This window comes from Thermobia domestica, chromosome 1 (genome assembly GCF_964235325.1).
Source record: "Thermobia domestica chromosome 1, izTheDome1.hap1.1, whole genome shotgun sequence".
NCBI classification, from domain to species: domain Eukaryota; kingdom Metazoa; phylum Arthropoda; class Insecta; order Zygentoma; family Lepismatidae; genus Thermobia; species Thermobia domestica.
In genome coordinates this window covers 213,073,589-213,096,369 of record NC_137454.1, presented here as the reverse complement: position 1 = coordinate 213,096,369, position 22,781 = coordinate 213,073,589, and the positions used below count along the sequence as shown (strand labels likewise).

Here is a 22,781-nt window from a genome sequence, read left to right as displayed (position 1 = left end):
GAACATCAATATTGTAGGATAGCAATTAAATTAATGCAATTCAAAGCAATGCTTCTTGTGAGCAACATGGCCAAATAAAGGGTTAAATTTGTAAGCGCAACCTAGACTATTTGTGTTTACAATTATATTGTTTAAGTATACTCAAAAAAAAGTGCTTTCTATCTCGCCTTTCATGTTGAAGATGCATTTTGGATTCCGAGTCGAGCAGCAAACGTGATTCGGATTCTACATTAACCTATAGGTCTACATTTCATGTAACCTCAGTGCTGAAAGAGACATTAAATTTCAAACAAACAAACAAGAGTGAAATTCTGAATGTGTTACTGAGATTGACACAAACACATAAGCAGAGATCACTTTTCTATTTTGCTATCTTATAATATAAATCACTTTTAAATTCAATACTAGCTGAACCTGCTCTGTCTATACAGCGAATCATTTTAATGTGAGAATGAATCTCCTTCCCACTTATATCTGTACATGTGCCTATATACACAAGTGAGGTAGGGGAAACTCATGAAGAAAGGAAATAGCTGTAGAAAACATATAAACGTTGCATTTTAATATATAAACGTTGGTGTGAGTTTGTGGCAAACTTGGGAAAGTAATAAATGATTGAAATGAAAATGTATTTTTCCTATAAGTCCATATCCAAGTGTGTGGCTCATTCGGGCTCTACAGTCCTTTGAACTTGCCAGCACAAAATAGATTTTTCCATATCGATTATTAAGGAAAGTTTCTGCAATGTCTGTCAACCCGCTATATGTGGCTCTTCTGCTGATTGTTTAATAGAAAGATATCAATATTAGCAATGCCTAAGCGACAAGGTTAATGTTATGGACTTAAAACGAGCCCTCAAACTTGGAACAGAAAAATAACGGTCGTTTTCTGATAAGAACTGGCAAATCTACACAAAATTTGGAATCGACCAGTGAAAACGGCACATTACTAAATCCGAGATTTCATTGCCAAGAGGACTTGGCCAGAAATATATAAACGTAGCATTTTAATATTTAGATCTTTCGTTGGTTGACTGAATGTTGAAAGTACTTACGTTGCAAGAAAATGGGCACTTGAATATAATAATAGGTTTGACGTCAATACTTTTTTTTGAATCAACAGATAAACTATAATAATAAAAAGTATTTCGATTTAATGATTCTAAAAGATAAACTACGAATGTTATGAAGCAAGATTAAACAGAGCAAAATCATTATGTTTTTGATAATACATACAAGTCGACGTGTTGAACCTAGCGGGCGATAGAAAGGGAAACCAATTTATTTGTATAGTCATACAGAAAGAAGTAAATTTGCTTTTCAATTGTGAGTAAAATTACTTATAATTCTTGTGTTCAAGCATTAGTTCTATAAATCAATACTAATACTCGTATGTATGTAAATTATATCTGATGAATTACAACAATAGTGACGGATGATGTTCGTATTTAAATTTTACCCATTTAAGAAAAGAATGTAATGATATTCTCTATTCTTATTGTTATTTAAAACGAAGTATAATGTGTTAGTATACACAAAATGTATCTCATCAAAATGCAAATTGCGTCATCCTGCGAGATTAAAAATTTTTATGTTGTCAGATTAACGTTTCACTACAGTCAAAAGGGTTCTGAGTAGTTCCTTGTAGTTAAATTACTAGTTCTGATAACACGCTAAAGTACCTGCTAGTTTATTATTATTATTATTATTATTATTATTATTATTATTATTATTATTATTATTATTATTATTATTATTATTATTATTATTATTATTATTATTATTATTATTATTGAATTACCTTCTTCTATGTCTACAAAATACCACATATGAGCGCTTGAGAAGCCGCGCGGTGGCTCAGTGCTACAATGCTTATCTGTTGTGTGTATGTATGGTCTCTGGTTTGATCCCACCTCGCTCCAAGTGGGCTTTATGTTGGGCAAATACCTTACGCGTGGCTTTTTCCGGGATTCCACCACTTTCTTCATTCTACCATTTTGATCATTCTGTCATCATCATCGTCTCTCCTACTCTCAGATCATAATTGCGGGATGCTAAACTAATACGTATAAGTAAAACTGATTCCTTGTTAAATTGACATCTATTTCGCAGTTCATTGAATTTCAGAAGGAGATGTGTTAAATAACCTACATTCTATTACGCGGACAACGGAAACCAAATTAGCCTTTTACTGGAAAATTTCAAGTTCTGGAATGCTGTGTTTAATTTTTTTTAAAAATATATCCTGTGAGATGCCAAGTATACACACACTGTGTGCGAAAAATACAATGGTGTGCGAACAGCAGAATTAGACAGAAAGTTCGAAAGGAGAGGAGGTAGTGGAAGAATGAGAGGAATACGGCATTTAGATGGAAAAAGAGTATAGGCTTAAAGACTTATCAAGAAGTTGTCAAAAGTTAAAGGAATTGCAATAATTTGCATACGACTCTGATACCTTTAATGTGATTTCTCAGTCTAAATATTTGCAGTACGAGCATCCAAGCAGCTATGTAAAAAAAAAAAAAAAAAAAAAAAAAAAAATCACCATTGGTAAAAAAAATAAAATAAACAACTTGTCTACAGTTTTTCCTGTTCGCTCTTGCATCTATAAAGAAGAAAAACAAATCTTGAATGCAACACGTCCATTTTTGAAGAAATAAAGTGCAGCACTACAAAGAATTCTAGGTATATATGTCCTTATTAGAAGAACTTGAAAGTTGTTTAAAACGTAATTTTATTCAGTAGAAACATGGTGGGTCCTTGTAAAGTCATTTTTAGCCTCATAATAAGAATTTGACTAAACGTGTGATGCTAACTTCCGTGATTAGAAACATGTTAGTGAAGTTAAGTCGAAAAAGTCTTGGCTGGCCTTTCTCAATATATAGAAGTAACCAAGAAAGTTTTATCGCTTTTTCACCCACTATCTTCGAACATCTATATATCATCTAAGACGTACCTGGAAGATCAAAAATAGTCCCCATCAGCATCGACAATCTTCTGCCAACGTTCTGGAAGGCCATGAATTCTATCGCATTAGAACTTGGTGGGCCATGAAGCGAAGAAGGTATCAAGTGCATTTTGCGCCTCTACTAGGGATTTGAGCTCGTGTCCTCTAAGGTGATTGTCGAAGGATTGGAACGGGTGATAATCGGTCCGGGGAGTATGGCGTATGCAATAGTGTTTTCCATCCAAGGGTTAGAATGGTGCCCCGGGCCATCCTAGTTAAGTGGCGCTTACCGTTGTCCTGCAACAGGAGGACCCCTTTGTGATTCAGAAGTGCTGGCTCCAGAGTTTTGAGTTTTTCTTGAACACGGCTTAACTGCTGACAGTACATAGTTGAATCGAAGCTCTGACCAGCTGGTAGCAGTTTCCGATGCACAATGCCGCGAACAATCCACCAAACACACAGGAGGATCTTCTTCTGTTGTAGTGCTGGTTTCGACTGTTTTGAAACTGGTTCATGGGATGTTAACGGATGATGACGGCGCTGTGGAGCTTCGTACAAGACCCACTTCTCATCACATGTCAATACCCTGTTTAGAAATGGTTCCTTCCTCAGGTGAGACAGCAAAGAAACACAGGTGTCAGCTCGCGTTGCCTTCTGGCCCGGAGTCAAATTATGAGGGACCCATCGACCCAACTTGTAGTGCTTCCCAAGTTGATGGAGGTGCTGCCGAATGGTTTCTCCACTCACGATGAATTGTTGTCTCAGGTCTTCACATGTCTGATCACTGCTCGCCTCAATTGCTGCCTGAAGATCTTCATTTTGTACATGTGTTGGTCTTCCAGGTGGTGCGTCTTTGAGTGCTTCGTCACCATCTATAAACTTGTTAAACCACCGCTGCACTGTTTACGTAGTCACGACACCGTTACCGAAGGCCTGGAATACCTTTCGCCCCGTTGCAGTGACGTTTGAACTCGTACAGCATACACGCCCTTCTGACGCTCTGTGGAGGTCCCATGTTCACTCTAACCTTACGCAAGTTCACGGCGTAACTGAACTCCGATATCCAAGTAGTATGTTGGATATACCCCCACTGACCTTCGCCTTATCTCCATTCGCATTCAATTCGGCCAATGGAGTGAGGGTCAATGAAACACAGACCTCCACAAAAAGCGACAGAACTTTCTTGTTTACCTTTATAAATTGTTGATACTTCACTAACGTATTTCTAAGTACAGAAGTTAGCATTACGCGTTAGTTGAATACTTAATACGGCACTAAAAAAAAGACTCTGCATAAGACCCGATATGTTTAACTAGGAAAGTTCTGACCAATGTCTTTCCTCGGTACGACTTTGGGAGGAAACGGAAAGATAGTAAACTCAAATTTGTTTTCTGTGGCGAGAAGATCAAAGTGGAAATTTTAATTCCTATTTACAATAAACGTTTAGGTAGATACTTCTTTAATTTCGCCACCTGCTTAGTTTTCCACACATCTGTGAAAATATGTGCATATTGTTATACACTGGTTCTACTCTGTATTTGGCCATCTCGATAAGTTGATTTTTTTTTTTTTTTTTTGGTAAAGTCAAGAGTGGTCAACTTTGACAATGTTTACTGTGTGTCCAGCGACAGAAATTATCTTGGATTTGTTTATTAGTTGTTGGTTGGTTAGTCTGGAGTGCAGCGTATTTTTTCACAAGATTATACGAAACATAATCCTACTGTTTTTCATTGGGCTCGAAAACTTGAGTTTGAACAAATATCGATCATGAATCTCCCACATCGAAGAAAATGAGGCTATCGATTTAGCTATCAGACAGCATCCTTTTGCATGTAATAGATATGTCAGGAAACCATAGCAAGTACCTAACACAGTACTTTTGTGAGTGTGGTACAGTATTTGGGTCTCGACGAGGATCTTCCTTCAAAGTGAAAATCTTGTTGGTGACCCCTGGTTTTACTGCATAGGCTAAAGAAAACGGATGATTAATGGAAGTGAATGATTCTAAAATATTTGGAGGAATGAGAATGTGGGAGGAATAAGACCTCAAGAAAGCCAACGGACACGATGTTGTCTACTACAAACCCACAGACGTTGGATCGAATCAATGACCTTAGACATCCAATCGTACTAAAGGTGAGCACTGTACCATTAAACAGGCCCGAAAACACCCAGAGAGGTTTGGGGGGACATGAATATAATAGAGGGGGCAAGTCATTAAAATTATCTTACAAATATCTAAATTGTGTTTCTTTGTTTAATAATAGCATTTTGTATTAAGATCTCAAGGAGCCAGGAAAAGTGTAGGGGAGCCAGGCCCCCTAGCCCCCCACTGGTTACGGCTCTGCCATTAAACCAATGTGCATCCTGTGCGCCTCTTTCCTGAATAAAAACCTGAGTAGTGATTCGGATCTCAATTTAAGTGATAAGCTCTCTTATACCCACGATATTGGAAAGGAATCTCAAATGAATTAATATCGGTAAGACAATATTATCCTGATATTTGGTGTAAATAGATATGGCGCCAGTGGCATAGGCAGAGGGGGTTCCGGATTTTAACAGAATCCCCTTCGAGAAGATATAAAATAAACACACACACACACACACACACACACACACACACACACACACACACATATATATATATATATATATATATATATATATATATATATATATATATATATATATATATATATATATATATATATATATATGAACTTGGGAGCTTCAACTTCTTCGTTGATGGAATTTCGAATATGTCACTGGATGACCAATTCTGACTTTCAAATACATTGTCTCGGCATGGAGTTTTATTAGTTTAGTTTGAAGAGTCAATAGCTAGTAGTCGCAAATAAAAGTAAAATTTAGTTATGTATCTAAGAAATTAATTTTAGAGCTTTGATAGTTGGGCAGAAATGTGTTAGGAAAGAATATTTGTTGAGCTTAAATTGTATTTTTTAACACGAAGTTTATATTATAACTTTTAAGTCTTAAATATAATTTGTTTGTATGAATAGATAGTATGAAAATCTTTAGTTTTAAGTTAATACCTTAAATGCAATTTACAACAGTAGAAAAGTTCAATTGATTAATGTTTGACAATTTAGTTTCTATTTTACTTATTTATTTTACATATTCTGATAAGATATATTTGCACTTAAGATACACTGTAAACTTTACTTCCAAACTTCTTCTTATGAAATTTCTAGAAAGTAAATTTCAGAATCATTTATGATTGTATGTCACATTTGAATACATATTGAGATAACTAATTTCAAATTATAATTATGTTTTTTTTTATAAATCTTGTAATAATCTGAAAATATGTTGATAAATCTTAGTACTATGCACACAAAAGAAACAACACATTAATAGGAAAAGCAAAATATTAATTGTTCGACTTCCTGTAGGCAGGGGCGGATCTAGAAGGGGGGGCGATCGAGGCGAAGACGAAACTTCCTTATTTTATATATAAATAAAAAAAATCAGAGTTTGGAGCTCTTTAAAGTAACTCTAAGTAGCAGTATTACAACCCACTGCCCCTCCAGAAATCCATCCAGGATCCGCCCCTGCCTGTAGGGACACTCACTTCAAACTCTAACTCGAATAGTAGTTTGTATTCCACGTCAGAAAATAAATTTTCTTTTCGTATAGCCTGAAAAAGATGATAAACTTGAATTTGCGAACCAAAGGATTTCGATTAGGATAAGTATTTAGATTTCTGGGGTCTCGGTATCTATGACCATGTTAACCAGTTATGTATGAGGGATGACCTTCCTCGGCGTGCACACTATCCAGGGAAAGGGAAGGAAGAAAGGATTGGAGAAAAAAAGGAAGAGGCCTGGGATCTGTATGTTAGGTACCATCCCGGCTTTTGCCTGGTGTGAATGAGGAAAATCCAAGAAAACCTCACTCAGGATGGCTGGCCTGAGAAAGCTTTTACACTTTCTTGACCGAATGTCCCCACCGGGAATCGAAGCTGGGACCGCTCGCACCTAGGTGAGAGCGTTAGGGACTACGTTACGCGGGGCCACTAGCCAACAAAAAATATCAACACTTTTACTGAGCAATACTGTATTTTGAAACTGGAGGACGTGGCTCAGTGGTAGTCTTCCTACTGGTCTAGTGGCTACTGTATGCGCCTTTGGTGTTCGTGGTCCCGAGTTCGATTCCCAGTGGGGAGGAATATTAACTATCCTCGATAGTTCTATAGTCCTGTTGCTGTCGTAGTAAGTAGAAAATGGTTTAAAGAGTGAAATTAGGAAAATAAGATAAATCAAGTTATTGAAAAAGGTTCAATTAATCAGTTAACGTCTTTTTGTTTTAGAGAAAGAGGCAAAGCGTTCACCTCTGGTGTGAGAGATCATTGGTTTGATCCCGGATCATGCGAATTTGTGAACGACAGCATGACCGTGTGCTTTCTTGAGTCCCACATTCTCATTCCACCAATACTTTGACATTCACTATCATTTATCATTTTTCTCCTTTAGCTTAAGGTCATAATTGTGGGACGTAAAACTAGCTATTTCATTTCATTAGTTTCGAATTCAGAAATTGTGGTTTACAAGGGATACATTTCATAAGATCTCTTCTGGATTTCTTTGATTGATTGATTATTTTTTAGAGGTTGACTTTAATTTTTAGAACTTATATAAGACCTATAGCTTAATGCGAGATTCAAATAATTACCCAAGTTTTCATCCAACACAGGGCGGACTTCTGGGGGGAGGCGGTGGGTTGTAATACTGCTACTTACAGCTACTTTTAAGAGCTCCAAACTCTGGGATGGGTTTTATTTATATATAAAATAAGAAAGTTTCCTCCTCTGGGGAGGGGCGATCGCCCCCTGAATCCGACCCTGATCAAAGACAAGTGCTGTCAGTTGGTATCAAACCTGAGACCACGCGCAAGCAAAATACTCGCTGATTCCACTTCATTTTTAATATAAGATTTGGATTTCCTCGATTCTAAAAGATGACTGACAAGAATATTCACATAAAATTAAGCTTAGGAATGTCTGGCACAGTTATTAATCGATAAACAAGTTTAAAATTCATAATTAAACTCGAATTGAATTAGCAGCAGTTTTAAGATATGAAAGGCAAAAGAAAGAAACATTTATATATATTTTTTAATTCGTCTGAAGAGTCTCACTCAGTGTGTTAATGTTTAGCTATATTACACATTCGTCAGCACTTGCTTTTGTTTTGTCGACTTTACAATTGGACCCTGAATTGAAATCGGTTTCTGTTACACACAAACAAAGACATATAATAAAAAAAATATGCAGGCAATATTAGTGTGGGATGAGTTCTTTTTGAATTGGCGTTTCCTCTTGTTTACTTCTGGACGTTGCAAAGTTTCCGTTACATACGATGGTGACTAAATGGGCACTAGGTTAGCGGGAAAATGTCCTTAATATACATATGTGAACTGCTTTGTTCTAGACCACATGGGGGTCAGTCATGCTAAATATAAAATTGGAATTTCTGTAAGACTAAAGGAAGAGGTGGTACTTGGTTTGTATAAATATATAAATAGTAAGTCCTGCGGCTTAAAGTTATTTGGTGGTTGGAGATCCGTGCAGAGATGAAGCTGGTAAGTTCTTTTTCCTTTTATTCATAAGTATTTGTATTAGATTAGTTTCCTTAAATTGGACATCTTCAAAATGTCATTGCGAAAATGCTGTAAATTTTAAGTAAATAGTTATATCTCAGGAACTACTTCAGATCATAATAATTACAAAATACTGCAGCATATAAAGGAGGCCGGTGACTATTTAGTTGGAAAGTATCTGCTTTGCAAGTCCATTACTAAAACCAATATTCTTTTTCTTTTTTTGTTTTTAATTTTAGACAGAAGCTTTCTGTCACTTAATCAAGCCCATCATACCGAGAATTGATTCTTAGGAGTTTAGCATATCATTTCAGCACTGAGACTAAATGAGATGTGAACCTTCGCTTTAAGTGAAAATCAAAGCATACAATCTTTTACTGGGCATCGAATTTCCATACTAATCGTATGTATGCTTTCCACGAATGAGCTCTAACACTCGAAATTCTGTCTTGTTTTCACCATCGAACATAGATTTTTCTTAAAAAAAAAAAAAAAAAAAAAAAAAAAAAAAAAAAAAAAAAAAAAAAAAAACCAGAGAGCAAATCGTTGGTTGGAGTTTAACTTCCGTTTACAACATCGATCCTATATGAGACGTGGAATTACAGGTTAAAGTGGAATGCGAACCACTTTAATGCTTTCAAATTTCAAGCTTCTCCTACTAGGAATCGAACCTGGGTTCTAGTGTACCATAGGCGCTTGCGTGAGCCACTAGACCAGTTGGAAGGGCATGGAAGGAAAATGCGGTTCTATCAATATACTAAACCAAAGTCGGTACTGTGTTCATCTTCGAAACAGTCTAGAGGTGCTAAATGAGTCCTTGATTAATTATGTTGCGTACTAGCCTATTTTTAGGCTATTGATTTTTTTAAAGGCTATTGATTTATATTGGACATTATTTTTCTGTTTTCTTTGACATGCACTGGAATTTTAATGATGTGATTTTTCTGTTTCAAGTCTAGTTAAATGCCGTTGTTTCTTCAAAACGAATTTGCATTATACATATATAAACTCTATGAGCCTTATGCAGTCATTTTGACGTATGATTAGCGTCATACTAAAGGCCTGACTACTATAGGAAACAGTTGAACTCTTTAGTATGGCACTAATCACGTGTCAGAAAGACTGCGTAAGGCCCTATATTACTTGAATTTGATTATTAAATTTTAAAATTTATGTGTAACAACATTATCACCATTCCGTTTTCACAAAATAAGGGACATTTAAATAGATTTTAAGAAGTCAGTCAGTAAAAACCAAGCTATTATAATTCCGGTTCATATGAAAGAAAATATAAAAATAGTTCCTACTTGTAAATCAATGGGCTAACCACCAAAGACAATTCAAATATTCAACGTCATTAAATATGCGATAAGTTCTTCACCTATCGCAGCTGTTACTACTTTTCTTCTTTTAGACTTCCAACCTATGCTATGCGTAAGTGTCGGAACTGACTTTGTCCATCCGCTCGTCTATCGACAGGTATCAGTAAAACATATTGATATGAGATTTTCTTTTGCAATCCATTCAGCGTTCTAAGGATAGGTTCCATTTCTTCCATTAACGCTCTATTCAAATCAGAAATGATTAAAATAAACTATCCGCTTTCAACATTTATCTCCATAAAACAAAATGGTATTAGAAAGGGACAAGCAATTTTCTGCAAACCTTTCAAGGTCTCAAAAGATACCATCACAACCCGCAACATGGTACCAAAACCGGAAATGGTTATAATTTACTACTACTTTCGGTTTCAATTCTGATTTCTGTAAAGCAAAAACGGTAAGAGATGTTGAAATTCAGTCTTTTTGCAACACTCGATTCAGTTTCCCAAGAGTAGGTTCTATCTACTCCCTTAACTCTCAATTCAAACCGAAAGTGGTTCAAATTAGTCATTTCCAGTTTCAATGTTTATTGCCATAGGTTAAATCAGTAATTCATAGTGATGGCTTTTTGGTATGGTTTTAGCATCCGAGGAACAGGTTCTATCTTTGATGTTATTAATCTGTTGCAACCAGTAGTTATAGGTGCAGTAGTAAGTTCGAATATTGACTTCTCATAGTTTGGAAGTCTACTGTAGTTTCGCTCTGTTTAACGAAACTTATCTACATTTTTTTTCTAAATTAGAATTCGTTTCTTGTTAATTGAAATAGCTCCCCGAATACTTGACGGTGCTGCAAATTAAATTTGTTATTGGTTTCAATAGGAGAATAGATTTTTCTTTCTCTATTTATTTAATTTTTCATGTCGCCTATGGATGTTGTACACTTCAAACTAATGGAAAGGATTTTCAAAATAACAGTAGATATGGAATATCACTAAATAATATGGAGAACTCAATATGTATATTGCATCTGTAAGTACATTTTTTCAAACAAACGCGCTCCTTCGTGGCTAAACGGTTAGCGTGCGCGCCTTTAACGTGGGAAACCCGGGTTTGATTCCCGGTGGGATCTCATGTGGTTCACATTCCACGTTAATCAGTAGGTCCTGTCTCATATAGTGTCGCTCCTGAAAGGGACATTAACCTCAAAACCAACTCATTTTTTTTCTTAATAAAAAGGAACAAATAAAGAAAAAATCATCAAAATCGATGCACAAATTTTGAACTTAAGCTCAAACATATGCACAACATATATGAGGGGGTCGAATTGAGAACCTTTTGAATAGTGGCGGATTTAGAAGGTAAAAACTGGGGGACTGGCAGAGAGAATCCAGACCATACATAATAAGTATATCATGAGTTTACACAAATCATTTTAATTTGAAATCCGTTTACGCACTTCGTTAACAGGAACTAGGAATAAAAAAATGAATAATTCCTTTCAAAAGTTACAATTAGGCATGAAGTATGAATAAACAATTGATAAATTGTAGGTATTTACTGGTATGGTAGCTAAACAGATTAGTCATAAGACATTGCGTTTAATATGGCAAAATTTGCAATTAACATTCAAGTTAGGAATCATGGTAGAAAATAAACGTTGAATATAAATATACAACTCACCACTATAAATGTTATCCTAGAAATGCTCAATAAAGAATAAACGCAACGCTTATTATAAACTTTCAAAAGTATATAAATAATAGCTTCAATTATTTTTGGCACTCAAAAATCTTCCCCCGGCGATGAGCTAGATCCGCCACTGCTTTTGGAATTTTTTTTAAAAGTATGTTAAAAATGAGTGTATATACTAGGGATGGCCAATTCCGGAATTTTTACTTTCCGGAATCCGGAAAGTAAAATCGGAAAATTCCGGAATTCGGAAAAATTCCGGATTTCGGAAAAATTCCGGAATTCGGAAAAATTCCGGATTTAGGAAAAATTCCGGAATTCGGAAAAAATCCGGATTTCGGAAAAATTCCGGATTTCGGAAAAATTCCGGATTTAGAAAAAAATCCGGAATTCGGAAAAATTCCGGAATTCGGAAAAATTCCGGATTTCGGAAAAATTCCGGAATTCGGAAAAATTCCGGATTTCGGAAAAAATCCGGAATTCAGAAAAAATCCGGAATTCGGAAAAATTCCGGAATTCGGGAAAATTCCGGATTTCGGAAAAAATCCGGAATTCGGAAAAATTCCGGATTTCGGAAAAATTCCGGATTTCGGAAAAATTCCGGAATTCGGAAAAAATATTTTTTCTTTTTGTAATCCTAAGAATTTTGTTCAAATGCAAACGAACAAATTTCCTTTTTGTAATCCTAAGAATGTATGATGCAAGTTAAGCTGAAACGTCCAAAAGTACGATGTAGTCCAAAAGTACGATGTACTCCTAATATTTAATTTTTGTTTTACTGTGATATTGTCCAGAGGTAAGACATATATCACACTGAGATAAACAACTTGACATAATGAAGAAGTTATCATACGTAGTTTTCCAGAAAATCGTGAGAAACGATTTTTTATGAAGTTAAAATATGCGTCGCTTGTTGCCAGTGTGATGCAATTGATAACTTTTATGCTGGAATAGTCTTATTATTATTATTATTATTATTATTATTATTATTATTATTATTATTATTATTATTATTATTATTATTATTATTATTATTATTATTATTATTATTAATCGTTTATGTACTGTAAAAGAAAAATATGAACCGTTAAGTAGTAGATTTTATCTGTTGTTTTTTGATATCTTCTAACAGTAATAACAAATTGCTTGTAAATACGCAATGATTATCAAGGACAATGGCATATTAATGTAAGGACTACTATGCAGATTAGCAATAAACAATAAACAATAACATATAAACAATAGTCCCCCAAAAAAAAAGTAACTAACTTGGGTACGTCAGAATGTTCGCGAGAATATAGGGACGCATTGAGACTAGCAAAAAACGTGGTGTTATTATTACTCAAAGGGCCGTATTATGAGCACTTACTTGCTCTAACGGTTAGCCTCATTTTTGAGATGATTCTTAGAAGTGGGCGTGTTGGCATGCAGTTGAAGTACTAACGATTTGCGACACTATCGAACACTAACGTAGCACTAGCGACGTTTAAAGTCGAAATTGGAGTCTGACATAAGTGGCTTGTCAACTTCACGGACATTATATTTTCCTTGAATGCGAGAATTTTGCGCCCGGGAAATTTGCGCCCTACCACAAAAATAGGAAAAAATGCGCTCGCAATATATTTGCACTGGGATGTTTGCGCCCTACCCCAAAAAGAGGGGAAAATGCGCCGGCTATATATTTGCACTGGGATGTTAGCGCCCTACAATTCAACTTATTATTGTATTGTGTAAAGTAACTTCCACTCGCACTTGAACTAGGCTTGCCTCTCATCGTCTCAGTGAGTTACTACTCCATCCGTTATAATATTCCGAACAAATGAAAAAAATACAATTTTAGTTCACTAAAGGGCAATCCATACAAATACAATTTTTCATTATACTACAAAATTTACAATAAACGTATAAATGACTGATATATAATTATTTATTAATATAATCAAAGAGTATAATTTAATCTACAAAAGGCTGTTTGGCTCTACCCAGATATCTCTGTTCACAATCCTTGCGAGTTGTTTGGCTTTTCAGGACACAAAATATAGAAAAGAAAATGTAAAGTGAATGTAAAATCAGTTCAGTAATATTATCAAGAAAACTATGTACAGTGTGTTTACTTGCTGGAATTACACTTCAAACACACAATTGCGTTCAGTCGTTCTTTCAGGAAAAATGTTCCGGGGGGCACATTTAGTATTCCGGAGGGGGGGTCACTGCTGGTACTATTCTATTTATTATTATATTACCGTTCGAATGACCTCGGAAGACGATATCTTTTTCAATACGTTTTTTATATTCTTTTACTCGAGATTTCTTCATAGCTTCTTATTAAAATACTTACTAATATATCCTCATTTTATTGTCCTAACCAATCAATATGGGTATGTTGTCAGTAAAATATTTAGATTGATCGAGCCTCTGGTGTGTAACCACAGTATTTCATATCATGCCCCTATTAGAAATCTTGGCTAAACGAACCAATATATGTTGCCAATAAAATAGTTTAGAATGATTGAGCCCCTGGTAAATAACCACAGTATTTCGTGACAGACCCCCCCCCCCCTTCCTATTACCATATTCTAGCTACGTGCCTGACTCAGCTAATTCTCTACATTCTTTACCAAGCACACATTTTCTAAAGCGGAAAATGCTCTCTAAATACCTAAGCTCATTATTTTCAGCAGATGCACAAACTGGGTAACATTCTATCTACATGAATGTTATATATGTCGATTACTGGAAACCGCTTCTCGCTATCTATTACCATATTTACTATATAATGATTAACGTTAAAACCGGAAATGGTTGATTTGTACCGCTTCCGGTTTGAATATTACATTCATCAGGGAACTCGATTCTTAACTATTGACTCTGTACATCATGGCCAAAATTGATTGGTAATCCATCAGATAGTTCTTGAGACTGTTTGTTTCACTGACGGACAGAATGAATATATGGCTATAGAGTTTTGATAAACTAAATTCGTTAATGAGTGATGATGGAACAAATATAAGAAAGGGAACCAAGAGTACCATCGGGAAAATTTTCGAACACAAAATTAGCCATCGAAAACCCACATGTCCTGGGTTAGAATACCATAGATGAAAACTCTACCACTGAGTCACCAATCACCCGCTTATTAGTTTTGTTAATTATTATATTAATATAAATTAATGAATGCCTGCTTATGTTAATTATTGAACAATTACATTGTATACTTCGTAAAGTCAAAAATTATAAATTTGTATTTACTGTACATACAGTGAGCGCAGAAAGTGTTCGTACACCTATGCTATTGAAACGAGAATGCCTGCGAAAAAGAAACAGAAAATTTAAGAAGTGTAATAACACACACAATATGAATAATGAAAACTAAGCTTTATGAATATATCAATAAAGAACCACAAAGACAAGTTTAATGGTCAGAAAGTAAATAAATTCCGTAGAAAATGTATAGAGTAGACGCAAAAAGTGATCGTACACCTGACGTACGAATACGAAACAAAGATACCACAACTGGGGTTCACTAGTATTCACCTGAGTATACACCTCTGTATAGCATGACGAGTAACAGAATGAGTTTAGTTGTGAATAGGAGTGAAAAAACTGCACGGTGGGCTGTCGAAATGGGAAGCAACCGAACAGAAACAAATGAGGAGACAAGAAAAGTAATTATTAAAGTGCATAAGAAGGGTAAGTCTTTGAGAAAAATAGCAAACCTCAGGGGCAGATCCAGAGGGGGGCGATCGGGGCCATCGCCCCCCCCCACAAGAGGAAACTTTCTTATTTTATATATAAATAAACCCATCCATAACAAGTTTGGAGCTCTTAAAAGTAGCAGTATTACTGCCGACCGCCCCTTCCCCAGAAGTCCGTCCTGGATCCGTCCCTGTATAGAGTAGCCACAATTGAGTATTTTCCGCTGTATGTTTGGAGTCGTTGTCTTGCTGAACAGTAAATTGTTTTCAAGAACCATCTTCTGCGCACTAGTATGGAGATATTCCTTTAATATGTTAATATACACTTTGTGGATCATCACTCCATCGATAAGGTGGAGACGACCCACTCCTGAGGCACTCATACAACCCCAGACGAGCACGGACCCTCCTCCGTGTCTTACTTTAGGGACGAGATTTTGAGGATTCATCTCTGTATTCACCTTGCGCCATACCATACGCCTCCCACTGGACTCGATAAAATTAAATTTACTTTCGTCCAAAAATATGACCCTATTCCAGAAAGAAGCCTGATCCCTTATCTTTATACTCTTTTTCAAACTTTAGTCTCTTTATACGATTTGTCTTGTTCACCCAGAACATTTTCCTGGCTATCCGACCATGATACCCTGCAAATATTCCGCACTGTACTGGCTGATATTTTAACACCGCGTGTTTCCAGATCCGTTGCCAATTGCACAGCACTACTTTTTGGAACCTTTTTTCTTTCCCTAATAATGTAACGTTTAACTTGTTCACTCAACACTCTTGGTCTTCCAGTTCTTTTTTTTTTATTATTATTTTTTTATTATTTTTTTATGGTTTCGCACAGTGATAGAAACATTATACATCGCAATTATTGTTTGTACTGTTGAACGAGGCCTGTCTGCAAGGTTTGCCAGGGGCGGATCCAGGACGGACTTCTTGGGGGGGCGGTCGGCGGTAATACTGCTACTTTTAAGAGCTCCAAACTTGTTATAGATGGGTTTATTTATATATAAAATAAGAGTTTTCTCTTGTGGGGGGGGGGCGATTGCCCCGATCGCCCCCCTCTGGATCCGCCTATAATACCTTGAAACAGCTTCGCACATCTCCCCAATCCCCAGACATGAACCCCATTGAACATCTATGATCTGTTCTGGAGACAAGAATCAGAAGGCACAGCTTGTCTACTAAAGAAGGCCTAAGAAAAGCTATTCAAGAAGAATGGGACATAATCAGTCCCGAAGCTACAGAACTACGAACTACTACAGGTGAAATCAATGCCACGAAGACTACAGACAATCATTAACGCACAGGGTAATCCCACAAAATATTAAATAACGTAATATACTTTATAAGCATTAATTCAAGCACAAGTGTACGGTGACTTTTTGCGTTTACAAAAAAGGAATTCTCTCTTTTCTTCTGAACAAAACAGTGATTGTGTTTGTTTGGCCTTTCTCTTGTATATAGAAATAAAATGTATGAATGTGTAGTCTTAATTCTGGTTATATACATATATTTTCCACCTCCCGTTCTCATGCTAGCTGTTTTCAATATAAAGTATGCACGGTGTACGAACACTTTCTGCGCTCACTGTAGGTATGTTGACAATAAGCGAATGTTATTAGAATATTTGTTGAGATTATTTTCCTTCACTGCCTTTCGCCTGGTTAAAAAGTAGTTTGCAGTGCTTTGGAGCAGCTGCAGGTGGGAACGCGATATGTTTGAGACATACCGGCGACTTTTTTGTGTGTGAAAATAAGACCTTTCTCATAAAGTAGTAAATAACTGCAGTAGCAATTGTCTACGTAAATGATAAAGACATATCCAACTACAAGAAATTAATACAGTATATATAGCCTATTCATTATTGTGTTTCTCTTTTAACAGCTACTAGCTAAAGATGGCCAATTCCAGAATTTTTACTTTCCGGATTCCGGAAAGTAAAATCGGAAAAATTCCGGATCTCGGAAAAATTCCGATTTTTTCTAAATTCCGGATTTTTTCCGAATGTCGGAATTTTTCCGAAATCCGGAATTTTTCCGAATTCCGGATTTTTTCTGAATTCCGGAATTTTTCCGAAATCCGGAATTTTTCTGAATTCCGGAATTTTTCCGAAATCCGGAATTTTTCCGAAATCCGGATTTTTTCCGAATTCCGGAATTTTTCTGAATTCCGGAATTTTTCCGAAATCCGGAATTTTTCTGAATTCCGGAATTTTTCCGAATTCCGGAATTTTTCTGAATTCCGGAATTTTTCCGAAATCCGGATTTTTTCTGAATTCCGGAATTTTTCCGAATTCCGGAATTTTTCTGAATTCCGGAATTTTTCCGAATTCCGGAATTTTTCCGAATTCCGGAAAGTAAATTTTCCGATTCCGGAAAACAAAATTTCCGGAATCCGGATTCCGGAAAATTTTGGCCATCCCTAGTATATACGTACCTTCCATTTGGTAGTACAAGTTTTATACTCAGAAATACGTGCAGCTTAATATTTTCAATTACTCAACATTCAATTAGTAAGGAAATTTCTATTATATTTTAGTTGTGTTAAAATTATAAATGTATGCGAACCCGAATCCAAATATAGACATCTTTCGCATGAAAATAAATACAAATTGATGTTTGAAATTAAAACGAGATGAAATATTTCATTTACCAACTTACGTTCATGTCCAGAAGGCTAAAAAGAACGGATCGTTCTTGGAAGTGAACGAATTGGTGGAATGAGAAAATGGGAGGATATGGAACAGCACTGAGAAAATTCAAGGACACGATGTTGTCCTCCCCAAGCTTGTATGGCCTGGAATCGAACTAGGGATCACTCGCATAGAAGGTAAAATTTTCATTATTGAGGCATCATAACTCCCAAATATATATATTTGAAATACAGATCTTCGCAGAGTTTTCAAATTAATATTCTTAGTGGTAATCAAATTAGCATTAACAAGAATTTTAGGAATGGTCCAAAAATGGATCAAAAGATTGCGATCTTGGCCAAGAATTTTAGGAATGATCCAAAAAATGCATCAAAAGATTGCGATCTTGGCCAATAATTAGTTTTTGGATCAGGGACCACAAATGTTTGGAACGGCCCTTAAATCGAGTTTTCGTTTTTTTTTTTTTTTTTTTTTTTTTTTCGGAATAAGCACATCATACTGAGTTAAGCGATAGTTTGGGTTTAGCTACACTGTATGTAGTTCTCCAGATATAAAGCGTACAAGAAAATGTTTGATTGAATGAAATATATTGGATTTTTTGGATCAGGGGCTACAAAATTTTTGAACGGCCCCTAAACTGAGTTTTCATATTTTTTTCCGGAATAAGTACATCATACTGAGTAAATTGTTAGTTTTTGTTTGGCTACAAAATATTTACTTCTCAAAATATTTGGCGTTCATTATAATGTTTGATTGAATAAATATATTGAATTTTTGGGGGTTAGGGGCCACAAAATTTTTGAACGACCTCTAAATCAAGTTTTCGTGTTTTTTTACGGAATAAGCACATCATACTGATTTAAGTGATAATTTGGGTTTGGCTACACTGAGTGCTGTTCTCGAGATATAAGACCTACAAGAAAATTTTTGCCTGAAATATATTGGATCGTTTGATCCAAAAAGAACTATATAGCTAGATAATTATTTCATATTTTATAGATGTATAGTTATGCTACAATATGCAGTAGAGGGCAAGGTGATTTAGTGGTAGAGCGCTTACCTCTGGTGCGTGAGCTCCCTGGCTCAATCGCGATTCAAATATATTTCTAGTAGACAACATCGTGTCCGTGGGCTTTCTTGGAGTACTCCTGTTTTCTCCCACTTCCTCATTCCACCAATTTTGCCATCATCATTCACTTACCTTAATCATCATCTCCCTTAGCCTAAAGTGCATATCCGTGCAACGTTAAACTGAAAGATATAATTTTTTATTAACTTTCGTTAATCATCCATCTCTTCTTTTGTATACGACATAAGTGTGAAACATATAAACTAAAGGTTTCATTTTTTTTTTTTTATTATGTGCAATATAAGGGTTCATTATTTGGTAACAATTAGAAAGAAGTGAGAAAAATAAGCAAGGGCAGTAGATGTCGATAGTAAGACACATTTTACATGCTAGTGGTGTACGCAGAAGTTTGACGGAGTGGCGTCAAGCTCGTAAGTTCATTTAATTTCAGATGTTTCTATACACATCTTAATATGGTTAATGTTAATATCTTACTCAAGAGGGGGTTTAAAACTCCGAATCCCTATTGTGCATGCCACTGTGAGACACGATGGCGCAAGAATACTAAAAATGACGGAAAGTTTTATGTGGAATACACTTTTTATTCTTATATTTAGTGACAGATTCAGTGTATTTTATAGCTTGAGTATCAGCCTGTAGCAGAATGACCTGACTTTTGATAGTTAACACTGAGACATTTCATTAACTCTTCTATCGATTTTTTAACATGATATTAGATTCAACTCTTTTACAAGGAGTCGGATTCGATTCCCGGTGGGAGCTCATGTGGTTCGGATTCCAAGTTAATCAGTAGGTCCACGTCTCATATAGCCTCGCTGCTGAATGGGACGTTAAGCTCAAAATCAAATCTTTTACAAGTAATGTAACGTTACATTAATTAGGTCCCATTTTTCACTGATTTCGTACAGATATTCGAACTAAGAGGAAAAGTGTTGATGTGAAGTTTCAAAACGTCTGTATTAATGTTTAATTTATAGTCTAATATTAAAAAAAAGTAAATCGCATTTGCTTACTCATAGTTTTCAGACGAATGTATCTGTCTTAGGATCTCGTGATAAATTTATATTAACAGATATAATCGGTTTTGCAGGAATTCTTCGAAATTCCTAAAACGTGTCTGAAAACATAGCACTGTTCGCTTGAGATATGAACAGTGTGCACAGTTAATGTAATTCAATTCGTAGGGACAGCTGGAACATTTCACTATACGAAAGAATATTTTCTCAAGATACTGAAATGTCAGCTCAAAATCTGGTAGTGTTCCGTAAAACTGGAAAATATATTCCCTCTGTCTATTTGGTGATCCCTAAAAACTTCTATTCGACATGTTGAAATAATGAACTGCTGTAATATAGATATTGACTGTATTAGTGAAAGCAGACTTATGTAACTACATCACAACACAAGTGTTGGTCTTTTTGCACAAATAAAGTTTACAAGTTATGTCAAAACATTTCTCAAACTTTAAAGAGGATTCAAGTTACTCTTACTGAACGAATAAATTGGTTTCTCTTACTACACTGATTATTATCGTTATTTGAGTTTTACGTCAAATATGTGCTTTAGGCTATGATGAAAGCATAACACTTAACACACATACTCTGAATGGGAATTGAATCTGCGATAGAGAGCTCCTATGATATATATTTGAAAGTAATAAGAAAGTTGAGTACTTCTGGATTAATATCCCTGACGTAGATGTGCACCAAGTTTCAGCTCTTTGGCGTGGTCCCTTGTTTTGTATGATTTTGTGAAACTTCAGAAGAATGAAGAAAACACTCATTTCACAGGTGGATATTTCCGATGGGAGACCAGATAAAAATATACAATTCATCTCCATAACATTTTTGTATAAAAATGTTGTTTCCAAAACCACGATTTTCCGATGAACGGAAAGTTATATCGTACGAAAATCACATGCGAAAGTACAAATACACTAGAGTTTATTATACCTAGGTATGTTATATGTCCCGGTAAATGCCTCCATGAGACCCCACTGGTTCGAAATTAAAAAGAAAAAAAAATGCTTCGTCTTGATCTGGGGCCTGTACCAAGGTACCCGTGACCAAATTTGGTAAGTCTCGGTCCACTCGTCTGGTCCCCAGGCCGCACACAGGCAGACAAACACAGAAACAAACTATTTTACTTATATAAAGATATAGGCCTACACACGCCAGAAATCAATTTACAGCGGATAAATGATTCACAGACGGGTAAATAAAAACGTAGTATATGAACACATTTTATCCTTTTCCTGTTCCGCGTAATTTTCACGTAGGTGATTGTAATTCAATAATTAAAACTTTATATTCCATCCATGCTTATTTAATTAGACTGACGTTTCAAACGCATTGACTGCGTTTATATTCAGAGTTCTACTAATCTGGGTAGTTGTTGAACAATTATTGTTACATATTTTAATAGTTACATTGTTATAATTTAATATTTCAATTTTTGACAATCAAATATTGTTGCAGTTCTCTTCATTTTTATGGTAACATAATGTTCCAAATTTCACTTAATTTCGAACTTTTCTCGCTGGCCGTGCCGTGGGGGAAGGGCTAGCAGGACGACGGCCCTGGGCGCCGAAGTAAGAGGACGCAAAATTCGGGAGTAAAAAATAGAAAAGTAGGAAAGAAAAAGAGAGGAAAAATTACTTGGAATATTACTAGTATGTACATAAATTCTCTTCTTGCTTTAGGAAATGGTCCTATAATATTACTCATTTTAGGAAAATGCATGTGCACACATAAAATGGAAGGAAAAAAGTCATAAAAAGTGCTCAAAATCAAGGAAAACCAGGGCTTTGAACGTTTTGTTACCTTTTTTTTTTTTTTTTTACCATTCACGCCAACCATGATGGTGCTTCGCGGCTCGTCTTCGACCTCACTAATTTGTACAGGGGCGCCGTCGTATACTCTCGCCCCAGGCGCTGATTTTCTACGGCACGGTACGGTTCATTTCCGTTTGGCATATTCCTGTTTCGCCTATGGACCTTCGAGGAATAGCCTATATATCATTATATCAATCTCATCTTAGATGTAGGCCAAACGGGTATTCCCGTTTTGCATACACTCACTCAACGAGTTTTTTTTTTTTTTTTTTTTTTTTTTTTTACAAAGATTTACGAATAAGTTTATTTTTTAACGTCAGCAACAGCTCTGACGTGATTAATTGTGATTCTAGCCAAGTACGTGCCGTGCCACTAGTAGTTTCAAAGGTCACCATTTCAAAACCGATATACGTTCTTCTTTTTTTTCTATGGGCTCACAGATTAAAAAGCCGAGTGGCTAGTTATTCAAGATCAGTTTCTCGAACATTTTACAAGGCTGGTCGTGGTATCAGGTCAGATGCCCAAGTGTGTTTTGCTCAACTATTAAAATGTGGGACATTTGCTCAAGTGTCTTATCTTGCTATTGATCATGAACTGGAAATCCATCACAGGCGCGAAAATATTGGCTAATAGCCAGAACGGGGGTTGAGATTTTCATATATGATAAAATATGTGCAGGGTTGCCACAAGTTAGATATCATATTTTCCATATTACGAAGGCAAAACATTGTATCTGAGCAATTCAAGGTACAAACTGGATTTCTTTTATTGCTTAAAAGATTTAAGAAAAAGAGAATAATTAATTACAAACGATACACAGTATGTACGAATTCTTAAATAAATAACATTAATTTCTCAGGTTATGTACAGTATAATTCAAATGAGCTGTATTGAAGGAGATTATATTAAATGTTCCATTGTTT

The 22,781-nt window shown here is 35.7% G+C and overlaps 1 protein-coding gene across 1 annotated transcript in view; it reads left to right on the top strand.

Moving 5' to 3' along the window:
* The first annotated feature begins 8,393 nt into the window (after positions 1-8,393).
* The window catches only part of LOC145693557 (uncharacterized), a 42,745-nt gene continuing 28,357 nt past the window's right edge, over positions 8,394-22,781 (top strand). The window contains exon 1 of the mRNA XM_081769650.1: positions 8,394-8,547. Within this exon, the coding sequence (XP_081625776.1) occupies positions 8,539-8,547 (9 nt within the window). The 5' untranslated portion in view covers positions 8,394-8,538. The remainder of the gene's footprint in view (positions 8,548-22,781) is intronic.